Source organism: Mus pahari, chromosome 1 (genome assembly GCF_900095145.1).
Source record: "Mus pahari chromosome 1, PAHARI_EIJ_v1.1, whole genome shotgun sequence".
In the NCBI taxonomy this organism is placed as follows: Eukaryota; Metazoa; Chordata; class Mammalia; order Rodentia; family Muridae; genus Mus; species Mus pahari.
This window is the reverse complement of record NC_034590.1, coordinates 144,655,594-144,668,749: the sequence shown is the minus strand read 5'-3', so window position 1 is coordinate 144,668,749 and position 13,156 is coordinate 144,655,594. Positions and strand designations below refer to the sequence as shown.

Genomic DNA, 13,156 nt, shown 5'->3' with positions numbered 1-13,156 from the left:
ACACACACACACACACACACTAAAAGAAAAATATAATTTTAACTATTTCAGAAATCAAATGTTCATTCATTTTAGAATTATCAAAAGAGTAAAAAGGGGCCAGCGAGATGGCTCAGCAAATAACAACACGGGCTGGCCAGAGCACTGACTGATCTTTTAGGACCCAAGTTCAATTCCATTCACCCACATGGCGATTTATCATCATCTACAACTCCAGTTCTAGGGGATCTGACATTCTTCTGGCCTGAGTGCCAGGCATGCACTCAGTGCACAGATGTGCGTGCAGGCAAAACACACACAATATAAAATAAAATAATAATAATTTGTAAAAGAAAATAAAAAGGTAAAATGAGAGAAAAGATTGATGGGTCACATTTCTAATAAGAATCTGCATGGAGGATGGGCAGTGGTGGCACCTGCCTTTAATCGCAGCACTTGGGAGACAGAGGCAGGTGGATTTCTGAGTTCAAGGCCAGCCTGGTCTACAGTGAGTTCCAGGATAGCCAGAGCTATAAAGAGAAACCCTGTCTCGAAAAACCAAAAAACAAACAAACAAACAAAAAAAGAGCCTGCATGGAGAATATATAAAGAATTCACTTCTACAATTCAAAAGGAATAGGAAAGCCCAATTTAAAAATGAACAAGGACTTGAATCAACACAACACCCAAGAAATACAGATGAATACATGAAAATGTACTCAACATCACTCTCCATTAGGAAGTGCATAGCAAGACCACACAGTGTAAAAAACAGTGAACTTACAACCACTAGAGCTATAAATTCATTAGCATACATTAAGTTTATAAAACCATTATCCTCAATGGTTTTCATTGAGGATAGCTATAATTTTTTAATATAAATCAAGGAGTCTTTGTGAGGACATGGAGAAGTGAAGTGTTTGTGCTTTTCTGTAAGGAATATGCAATGAGTCAACTTCCTAAGAAAACAACTGGGTGGTAAATTACGATCATGTCATTCTCAAAAGACTAAACTGAATATCTTCAGATATTCTGGGCAACAATATTCAAAATAGCCAAATTTATAAACAGCCCAAAGTTCATCAGCTGATGGAATGTGGCATATCCATACACAAGAATATAGTTCAAATGTAAAATTTGGTCAACTACTGATAAATGCTAGCTCATGGAAAAGCCTTGAAAGGATCATGCTAAATGGAAGAAGCCAATCACAAAGGTTGTATATTGAATGATTCTATTTATGTGGCATCTCTACTATGGGCAGATCTACTGGGAACATCACCCATTCCGGGGTAGGTCTCATATTCAGGAATAGCTGACCAACATACAATGGACTCCACACATTTTTGTCTGATTTTATTTGATTACAGTTTGGTGATTTTTTTTTTTGCTTTATTTGTTTATTTGGGTGTTGTTTTATTGTTTTTTCTTGGTTTGGAGGGTTTTGTTGTTGTATTGGTTTTGTTTGACTCTTGGTTTTTGTTTGTTTTTTGAGAAAGAACTTAAAGTTGGGTGGATGTGGAGGGGAGAGGATCAGAAAGGACTTGGCGGGGAGAATATAATCAAAATATATTTAAATTTAAAACTGCTTTAAACAATAAAAGTATAATTTTAAAATAGTAATAAAATGCTACAAAAATAGATTGGTGTTTTCCAATGGGTGTACCTAGTAGTGAGTTTTATGTTGTTTACCACATACAAGGAAAAGTAAATAGAAAGTAAACACATGTGCAATTCACACATGCACACATGCATGCACACACATGTACACAATACTGGACACCATTGACTATTAGGGGTATGCAGTTTAAAACCTTAATTAAGAGACTATTACTCACCTAAAAAATGCCTCATTTAAAAAAAAAAAAAAAAAAGCTAAAGCTGGCAAGTACTGAAACAGATGTGAAGGGACTCTAGTTCTGACATGCCAGTATTGTAAAGGCAAGGTGTCACACGTTACCTTAGAAACAAGTTGCACCGCGACATCTTGGGCACAATGTCTGTGGAGGGTCCCAAGCTCCCCAGAGGACTCTCTGCTCTGCAGGCACCCTACCACACTCGGGATCTTGAGATCACTGGTGAGTGGATTGCAACATCAGTTCCAAAAAACCCAGAGGGTCTAAGTGCTAGCAGCAACAGGGTCAAAGGACAAAGGCAGGCTCTAGCACACCCAGAATCTTATGATCACTAAGACCAGTTTACACAGGAGAGCATGTGGGTGGCAGAAGCAACAGAGCTTCTTGGACAGGGTCCCTTCGGGCCTTCCTCCTCAGCCAGGAGACAGAGCTGAGACCCAGACCCCTGGACACCTTCCCTGCCAGAGGAGAGTTGGCCTCCAGGGAGGGCTCTGACCCCAAGAATCAGGAGGTGGATCTGAGCTCCAGACTTCTGTGCACCTTCCCTGCAAGAGGAGAGCTTGCCTGCAGAGAGTGCTCTGACCACTGGAGCTTAGGAGAGAATTGGTCTGCCAGGAGTGCACAAACTCAACCCTTTTATTTTGTGCTATCAAAAGTAGAAAGAAGGTCATTTCAAGAACCCCAGATCCTTTTTTATCTTAATCTCACATCTCAGACAAAAGGCTTCTGGGTCCATTCAGCATGCATGCGAACCAGAATGATATGGGCCAGACTTCAGGAGCATCAAGAAGAATAGATAGCGAATGGGAGAATGGATGCAGAAGGGTTGATTGGGTAGAGAATTAGGCACTGATCACCCACAAGGGAAGGGTGATGAGTTGGAATCAGTCTTCATTTTCTCTCTGGATTCACCACTTGAAAACGCTTTTACTTCGCTGCATTCTACAGGCTCAAGCAATCAGGTTTGCTAGGAGACTGCCTCAGACTGTTTGTACTCAGATGAAAAATAAACTAAGAACTCACCCTAGAGAAGGGAAACGGTTTGGGTGCCTTCCCACCTTCCATAGTGCCCAACAGCACCTAGAAACAAGACAAATATTTGAATAATTAATGGGTTAATATACTAAAAGTTGCTAAAGGGCCAAGCTATTTTCCACTGAATTAAAACTTCTAAAGGGAAGTGTGTTGTGCCTGTTGTGTCATCTGTCAGGAGGAAGCCATGTGTCGTTCTTTATTGTATGTTTCTTCTGAATACAGTTTACCCAAATGGGCTACTCCAATACTTTCAGAACATTAAAAGACCCAGTGTAGACCTCAGCACTCAAACTCACAAGGTCAGCAAAGTATGTATGTCCTTTGCATTTTTTGATTACTGAAGCTACTACTACATGGATGATATAATTGATTTGTGGCGCATTCATTCTGCATCTGCCCAATGGTTTATTAAAATTGTACAGATAAATACCAATAAAGTGAATGGCCCCACTGAGAACTGACCAAACCACACCACTTTCTCCCACACTGAGGACGTATCAGAGCCAGTGGTGACTTTATAGCAGCTTCTGTCATACTAGACACAGAGCTTTGCAGCCAAGCATCCATAATACAAGTAAGACATTCTCTAAAGTGTAACAAAGAAATGGGCTTATAAAATCACCATTAAATATAATAGAACATTAGAAAGATGAGGAGACCAGTGAAAGGATGAGGTGAAGAACAGAGCACAGACGGCCCAATTAAAATTCACCTTCCCCAGGGGAAGTACCTGTGTATTGATAAAACTCTCTATGAATATTAAATTCTACAGCACGAGAGGAGATGGCTCTGGAATTGTTAAAAGTCTGTAGTCAGGTGTGGTGAATCATTCACAGAAATAGATTTTTAAATGGACAAAAACGTATAATGAGTGCCCCAATTCGTCATTATTTCCAGTTCTGGGTTACTTTTCAATATTATTAAGTGTGTAGTTGACGGATAGTTTTATCGCTTTTCTTAATGATGTAGTGATAAACTGAGATATAACAGCTATGCTCCATGTGTATATTGTCACTGGTGTAACACAAAAACATAAGCATACAGAGAATTTTTAAGAAAGAATTTTTGAAGCTATGGGTGTTGATTGCCTAAGTCACCCAGAAAAAGTGTTCTCTTTACTCTCTGATCCCTAAAGCTTTCCAAGAGGCTTTCATTGTGTACCCTCAACAACACTACATAAAATCTTTAACTTCACTGAAGTGTGCCTACAGTGTGGTAATAATAGTGTAAACAATTAGGTTACGCAGCTTTTGAAATTAAGGTGAATGTGTGTACATTCCAACAGACATGTTTACTTACACTGTTAGTTAGCCTTGCGGTTCTGTGGCAAAATATCTGAGGAAGTAAACTTTGTGGGGAAAATACTTATGTTGTCTTATGATTTATGAAACCTCAGTTCATGGTTATCTGGAAAAGGTTGTACCTCAATGGTGGAAAGACCATTGTGATGGTTTGAATAGGAATGGCCCCCATAAACTCATGTGTTTGAATGCTTGGCCATAGGAAATGGCATTGTTAGGAAGTGTGGCCTTGTTGGAGAAAGTGTGTCACTGTGGGGGTAAGCTTTGAGGTCATATATGCTCAAGCTACGCCCAGTGTGAAACACAATCTCCTTCAGCTGCCTTCAGATCAATTTGTAAAACTCTCAGCTCCTTTTCCAGCACCATGTCTGCCTGCACATTGCCATACTTCCTACCATAATGATAATGGAATAAACCTCTGAAATGTAAGCCAGCCCAGTTAAATGGTTTTCTTTATAAGAACTGCAGTGGTCATGGTGTCTCTTCACAGAGACTTAATCTTTAAACTAAGACAGCCATATGAGATGTAAACTGCTCACCTCACAGCGACTGAGCAGCACAAGAAAGGTCCAAGTTCAAACATGCCCAGTGAGCTAACTTCCTCCTACAACCCCACTTAGAAATTGTTGCCCCACCATAGGCTGAGGAACAAGCCTTTCACACATGGGGCCATTATAGCCACTCACTCTGATGTCATGGCCACATGATGGAGAAGGCAAAGAACTGTGGAATCAATTCCAGCCAGCCAGCTGTTCCCTCAGGATGAGGGAACACAAGGCAAAGCTGTTAATAGTCAGGCACCTCAGGCAAGTGTGCAATGAGGAGATAAGAGGAGTCCCATTGATTCAGATCAATTTTAAGAGTCACCATCAATAGGTCCACTAGAATGAATCAAGATTGTTTTTAAAAGATAACATATTACTGTTAAAATCACATGTAAAAGCGTAGACATCTGTGATATTGAGACTCATGCATGCCCAAAGGAATCAAAGTGATGCACTAGAGTGTAATAGAAGAATGGTGAATTTAAATATAAATATAATTATAAGAATGGTAAAAAGTGCCAGGCGGTGGTGGCGCACACCTTTAATCCCAGCATTTGGGAGGCAGAGGCAGGCGGATTTCTGAGTTTGAGGCCAGGCTGGTCTACAGAGTGAGTTCCAGGACAGCCAGGACTACACAGAGAAACCCTGTCTCGAAAAGAAAGCAAAAAACAAAAAACAAAAAAATAAGCAAACAAAAGAATGGTAAAAATTATCCAGTATCTTACAAGGTTAATTTTTATGTGAATTATCCCATCCTTTATTCCCTCCATTATCTATGAATGGTTCTTGCTAAGATCCCCAATGCATGCCTGAAATTGAAAATAATAATCCTTCCTATGTATATGCTGTTTTTTTCTGTAACTATGTACTAGTGTTTGTTTTTTATAACAGACACAGGAGAATATTAACAATAAATAATAGTAAAATAAGACAACTAAAGTAATAAAATTTACATGAAGAACTGCCATGAGGCAGGTAGTACTAATTCATATAAAAATTAGCCTTGTAAACATGAACACATTGGACTTAGAGTTGACTCACATTCTGGACAGATGAGAGGGTACATGGGATGGTGTCAAGCTACTCAGAGCAGCATGTCACGTCAGATGTATGAATTGTTTGCTTCTGGAATATTTTTTTGTCTTCAGCTACCCATGGTAAATTAACTATGAAAAACCACAAGAGGTGGGAGGAACTCACCTTTTCCTAGTGTTATCCTGGATATCCACAGGCTGTCTTGGAATACATCCCCTGTGGGTAAGGAGGACCACTGGCTGCTGTCAGGAACATATTAGTGGAACCATAGAGATTTCATGTCTGCTGCTTATGTTTTGAAGTAATTGACACATGCTTTTTCACAATAAAAATAATAAAGCTTTGAAAAATGTGAAGTATTACAGGAAAAAAACCTGAAAATTCTACAGAAATGCCTTCCTTTGGTACAAGTAATTTTTTATAATCTTTTCATTTTTTATTGGTTATTTTATCTATTTACATTTCAAATGTTATCCCCCTTACCAGTTTTCCCTCCACAAGCCCCCTATCCCCTCCTCCTTCCCCCCACTCCCAACTCCTACCTCAGCAGCCTAGCATTCCCCTACCCTGGGTCATCAAACCTCCACAGGATCAAGGGGCTCCCCTCCCAGTGATGCCAGATAAAGCAATCCTCTGCTACATATCTAGCTGGAGCCATGGGTACCCCCTCTGTACTCTTTGGTTAGTGGTTTAGTCCTTGGGAGCTCGGGGGAGGGGGGGAGGTCTGGCTGGTTGATATTGTTGTTCTTCCTATGAGGTCACAAACCCCTTCAGCTCCTTCAGTCCTTGCCCTAACTTCTCCACTGGGGACCCTGTGCTCAGTCCAATGTTTGGCTGTTTACATCTGCCTCTGTATTGGTCAGGCTATGGTAGAGCCTCTCAGGGGACAGCTATACTGGGCTCCTGTCAGTAAGCACTTCTTAGAATCAGCGATAGTGTCTGGGTTTGGTGTCTACATGTGAGATGGGTCCCTAGGTGGGGCGGTCTCTGGATGGCCTTTCCTTCAGCTTTCTGCTCTACTATTTGTCTCTGCATTTCCTTTTGACAGGAGGAATTCTGGATCAATATTTTTGAGGTGGGTGGGTGGCCCTGTCCCTCAACTGGGGGCCGTGCCTATCCACTGGATATGGTCTCTACAGGTCCTATCTTCCCTTTGTTGGATATTTTGGCTGATGTCCTCCCTGTTGGGTTCTGGGAACCTCTTGGGTCCCTGGCATCTAGGACTTTCTAGTGGCTACCCCAGTTCCCCCTCCCCCACTGCTATGTACCTACTTTCAAATTCCTGACCCTCTGTACTTCTCCACCATCTCCTCTCATATCTGAACTGGCCCCTCTTTTTACCTCCCCTTCCTTTCTCCCTCCCAGGTCCCTCTACGTCCCAGAGATTATGCTCTTCCCTACTGTAGAACCGTAGCATCCACACTTTGGTGTGATCTTCTTTCTTCTTGGGTTTCATATGGTCTCTGAGTTGTATTGTGAATATTCCAAGCTTCTTTAGCCATTAAAAGCTAGGTTCACAACCAAAATTATAAGTAATAATTTTTTTCAATGGGATCAAGAACTGTGGATATTTCCACCATAATAGGTTCTTCAACAAAGGTGCAAACACAGATAATAAAGACCCTTCCTTCTGCACCAACATGGTGGACTGATGAAAAAAGTCTATATCCCCGATCACATTTTTTAAATTTATATCAAATCCATCTCTTTTAGAAGCAGCTACCTTCCAGGTCCTACATCACAGAGTCCAAAGCTTTGACTGCAGAGAATGAATCACTCCAGCTAAAAGCAGAGGCTGAAACAGTGGGGCTGCTAATGGCTTTCCAGTGATACTCAGTATTCTGTCAGCACCATAGGTTAGGAGTCATCATTTCCAACTCTATTTTGCCCACAATTTCTGATCTTCATAATGTGTGCTTCTGCAGAACTACACCTGCAGACAAAGCTTTATTTCTGTGTGCAGTCAGAGCTCTGGTATGACATTCTATGGGAGGGTGGTAGTCTGTAGGGAGTTTAGAAGATTTTAGAAGGAACTATAATTGAGCTTCTAACATGAGAAAGTGACTCTGCTACAGGCTTTTCCTTCACATTAAAAGCTCTCTAATTTGGAGAAAGGGAAAGCGTGAAGCTACCCTAATTTTAGTTAGAAGAAAGAAGTAGGGAGAGAAGCAAGTGATGCATTTCTGATTACATGTTTGCTCATTAGCCTTCTGATGTGTGATGTACAAGATTCCTCACCATTGCCAGTTCCAGTCAGCTGGTAGTGGCCCAGAGCACTGAGGCAAAGGTGTTTCAGCCACTTCTGAACTCAGTGGAAAAGAATGCCACAGTCGATTCCTGATGTCTGTCAGAAGTTCCTGTATAGGCCACCCACTCCTGATACACTGTGACAATTGGAGAAACTTGTCTTTCAAGATGAATGCTCTGGAAGAAAACCAGACTTGGTTCTGGATTGGGGGCATTTACCTTTGTAGGTGAAGGGGTCAAGCCTCTGATCAGCAGCTATTCCTGTCAGTTCTGCATGATGCTGTTCATTTAGATAGGCTGAGAAAATGAAGAGCTTGAACCAATATGGCTGAATGCATTAAAGTCCAGACAATGAGGTGCAGGACAAGCCTTACCTCCAGGGTCCTTCCTCTCCTTTATTATCTTTGTATTCGTGGGCTGTTGCTACTTCTTATGCATTTTACTGTATCTCCTCTCCTGCTCTATTTAATATTTGTCTTATTTCACCCATTATAAGATACCATCGAGGAGCAAGGAGACAGTCAGGAGACAGGTTTCATACATGTGAATTGGTTGTTTTCTCATTAAAGTGGGCAGTCCCTGAACCACAAATTATTTAATTATTTAAGCAGTCTGGCTGCTGCCTGGGTACTTTTGTTTCACTGAAAAGAAACTCCATTTACACTCTTTTTCTATTATGTATGATCTGAACTTGCAGAGGAGACATCAATGGTTCAAAGGAAAACCCCAGTAGAACTCAATAAGACACTCTCATGAGAAAACCATGTTTCCCATGCTCTACACCAGTGCTTCTCAACCTTGCTAGAGCTACAACCTGTTAGCACAGTTCTTCATATTGTGGTGACCCCCAGCCCCAATCATAAAGTGATTTTCATTGCTATTTCATAACTATAATTTTGCTACTGTAATAAATGATAATGTAAATACCTGAGTTTTCTGATGGTCTTAGACCACCCTTGTGAAAGGGTCATTTGACTCATCCCTAAAGGGGTCATGACATACAGGCTGAAAACCACTGCTCTAGACAGAGAGGGAGGGTGGATTGTTGGGGGAAGAACATGAACATCAGATGTCAGCAGCTCTGCGCAGTCAGTGGAGTCAAATCCTCAATATGACCGAGTCTTGGGAAAGGCTTAAGTATATTTATTAATTTGTATGTTTGCAAAAGATGTATTTACAGTTATGGTTAAAAGAGTGTGTGTACGTGTGTACGTGTGTGTGTGTGTGTGTGTGTGTGTGTGTGTGTGTTTGTGTGTGTGTGTGTATTGATTTGGTAAAACACTATGACTAAAAGCAACTTTGAAAGAAAGGGATTTATTTCATTTACTTCATCTTCTACTTCCAGGTAATAGTTGGTAGCTGAGGGAAGTCAGGGCAGAAGTTCAAGCAGGGAAAGAACAGTAGAAGCCATGGAGGATTGTTGCTTTTTGGCTTGTTCAGCCTGCTTTATTGTATATCCCAAGATCACCTGCCCAGCAATGATATCATCCAAGTGTTCTGTGCCCTCCCACATCAATCACATAGTAAGAAAATACCCCACAGACTTCCCTACAGGCTAATCTTATGGGGACATTTTCTCAATTAAGATTGCTTCTTCCCAGGTATGTCTAGGTTTGTGTCAGATTGACAAAGCCCAGTACACTATGTATAACTTTTAAAACAAAACATTTTAAATAATTAAAACGTATGCATCCAGAAAATTCACATAAGGGGATAATTCACTGATTCATATCCACATAGATGTGAGCCTATGAAGAACAGACGCTTATAAACTCCCCACTTGTGTTGGTTTTAATACCTTCTGGTTGCCATCTCCATAATGAACCTATGCCCTCTTAGACTTACAAATGATGAGCAGAAGGGAGCTTTAGGGAAAATGTTCTGCAAGTTGAGAGCTGGTAATCCGTCAGTGCTGTCTAATTTAATTTACTGAATAGTAAATGCCTGATGCCAGATCACACGGCTGAAAAAGTGGGCCACTGATTAGCCAGCCAGCAGTTTGGACGAAATCAGCCCCATTGCACTGAAGGTGGAATCAACCATTCTGCAGTTACCCAACAAGGAAAATATGAAAGCATGGGTGTGTGTTGGCAAGTGTCTCCAGCCATATGAAGAAAACAGAGAGCCTGGCAAGAGAGGGTCATGCCATTGTGAAAACCACGATCTCCCACAAGAATACAGCCTTAGTCTATGCTTCCTGCCATAGCCAGGAACCACATCTCAATAGTTATATTTAAAATATATGTCACGGCTGAAACAGCCCTGTGGAAATTCAGGTTTCTCTGTTTCACATGTATGGCACGGCTGTCCAGAAAGGACTTGTGCCTGCTTTGGATGGCTAATGTCACATGCCTATACACGTAGATGGATCAGATGTATAAAAGGCAAAGCAGAAAAGGCAAGGTATTTTTTTCTAAGTGATTGAAATCCACCTGCAGAGTAAAATGGAAACTCCCAAGCCTTCCCCATAATGGAGAGACATCATAACTGAGAGCTTACCCCAGGTTCATCTTAGGTTCTGCTAGTGTTCTCTTGACTATATATCCTGTTTCCAAGAAAACTGATTCCCTTACTTTCAGACTTGAAACGTTTTGAAAATGTTGCTACCTAAATATCTAACTTAGAAGTTTCTTCCCTTCCCTAGTGTTTCACGGACAAATCAAATAATCCAATTTATTAAAATTCTACCTAAGCAGAAGTTGAAAGCTCTAGTGGAATACCCAAGTCTGTGCTTCTCTGTTCCTAATATGTGCTACTTTGCTACCCAAAGGGCTTTATCTCTAAGGGTTCAAGTTTATCTTCTGTGTATATATATGATTCGATAAAGTAGCCTCCAGAAAAGGTATGAATATGAGGTTGTCAGCATTGTGTTTGTGTGTGAGTAGCAAGGGGGCCTCAAGGTCTTTAACTCTTGCTAAAGCAAAATAGAAGGGCTAGGAAGAGCTTTTTGTTAGAACACTTGTCCAGGATGCTGAAGCCTGAGGACTCAATCTCTAGTACTGAGGGGACAGGAAAGACAAAACATAGCACATAAACAAGGATATCTCCACACAGCTTTTCTGTGACCTGTGGGCCACAAACCCTTTGGAGGTTGAACTGTCCTTTCACAGAGGTCACCTCAGACCATCCACATATCAGACATTTATAAATTATTCATAACAGTAATAAAATTACAGTGATGAAGTAGCAATGAAGGTAATTCTATGGTTAGAGGTCACCATAACACAAGGAACTGTTTTAAAGGGTCACAGCATTAGGAAGGTTGAGAACCACCATTCTAAAAGATTCCAAGGGATGACTGGAGGGAGAGAGGGGAGAAAGAAAGAAGAGAAGAGAAGAAGAGAAGAGAAGAGAAGAGAAGAGAAGAGAAGAGAAGAGAAGAGAAGAGAAGAGAAGAGAAGAGAAGAGAAGAGAAGAGAAGAGAAGAGAAGAGAAGAGAAGAGAAGAGAAGAGAAGAGAAGAGAAGAGAAGAAAGGCCCTTGAGAGCCCCAAGGGTCTAGGTTAATTGACTCTGTTGGTCTTCCTGTGGAGTTCCTATCCCCTTCAGGGTCCACAATCCTTCCCCCTATTCTTCCATAGAGTCCCAAGCTCCATCCACTGTTTGGCTGTGGGTGTCTGCATCTGAGTCAGCTGCTGGGTGGAGCCTCTCAGAGGACAGCCATGCTAGACTCTTGTCTGCAAGCATAACAGAATCATGAATACTATTAGGGATGGGTGCTTGCCCATGGAATGGGTCTCAAGTTGGGCTGGTTATTGGTTGGCCATTCCCTCAGTCTGTCCTCCAACCTCAATCCCTGTATTTCCTGTAGACAGGATAAATTTTGGTTGAAAGTTTTATGGGTGGATTGGTTTCCCCATAGCTCTACTGGGGTTCCTGCCTAGCAACAGGAGGTGGCCTCTTCAGGTTCGTTATCCCCATTTGTGAGTCACAGCTAAGGTCACCCCCAGTGATTCTTGGATGCCTCCCTTATCTAAGGTCTCTGTCATATGAGCCCAGGTTAGTGTTAATTGAGTTTTTCTCCTCTCAGATGACTTTAGCTTGTGTCAAGTTGACATAAAACTATCCAGCATAGGCATGCACATATGAATTTGGAGATGGTAGATAAGCATTCAAACCATAGCATCTACAAATCTAGAAAATCAGAGTATTTCCTGTTATTTGATAATTGAAATATATGCAAATATTTTGACAAGGGGGAACCTTTGGGATATTCCGAGTTTTTCCACACATAAAAATTTTAATTTCTCCAGGTAGCAAAAGCCTGGTGGGCATTACCATGGCTGAATGTCAACTACAATCTTTTTCTTTATTTTTGCTTTTTCAGGTTACAAACCCAGTTTCCAACACACCTGGTCAGGTGACTCTTCATCTCAAGCCTTTCCTGGTGTGTGGAGGGGATGGATTTACTCACTCCAACTTTGATGGCTGCATTTCCTCTGCCCTGAGTATCATGAAAGTTTTAAAGCGTTATATTTAGTGTCTGTGTTCTTGTTCTTTACATTTACTTTAGGATTTTTGTTTTCACAATCCTCTGTTATTAATTGTTCTAATTTCCTTTCTGTGAAGAGAAATTACTTTGGAAAATGTCTTCACTTACTGTTATTTTTAATATGAATTATAAAAACAATGTTATAATTTTGATAGCTACCATATATAGTAAAATGATAATTTCTTAGGCTATATTTCTTCCTCGCTTTTCTGAGTTTTTATTACTAATCCTTATTGGAACAAAATGGTGCTTCTAAGTCACAAATAACCCAAGCCCAGAATTATACTTAACCAAAGTTCTCATTCATGGTAAAGCTTTATTATCCTTTTGAAAACTTCAGTTCTAAATAAATAACAGTCACTACCAAATGTCGTTTTATAGCCTCACATGTATTATTGAACTGCAAGATTTCTCCAAAATGTGGGATAATTTTTGTTTCTCATTTACTTTCTGAAGCTCTGGGTCACATAGACTACAGTTTGAAGAACTGCTTGACCCACAAGGAGACCCCCTGTAGTTTGTCAGAAAATGACATGAATCATCTTCATTTTCTAAGTCACACAATGCTTTTTGCCCTTAAACCAAATTCCAGTCTTTGTATGTGAGATAAAAGTTAAATAGAAACTGAGAGGAAGTCTATCAATCTTTAACACCAGGTCCCCTGTGGC

General features: G+C 40.7%; 1 protein-coding gene across 1 annotated transcript in view; it reads left to right on the top strand.

The window, feature by feature from the left end:
• The window catches only part of Rnls (renalase, FAD dependent amine oxidase), a 626,870-nt gene extending 614,014 nt beyond the window's left edge, over positions 1-12,856 (top strand). Inside the window, exon 7 of the mRNA XM_021192765.1 lies at positions 12,324-12,856. Within this exon, the coding sequence (XP_021048424.1) occupies positions 12,324-12,476 (153 nt within the window). The 3' untranslated portion in view covers positions 12,477-12,856. The remainder of the gene's footprint in view (positions 1-12,323) is intronic.
• Positions 12,857-13,156: the final 300 nt, after the last annotated feature.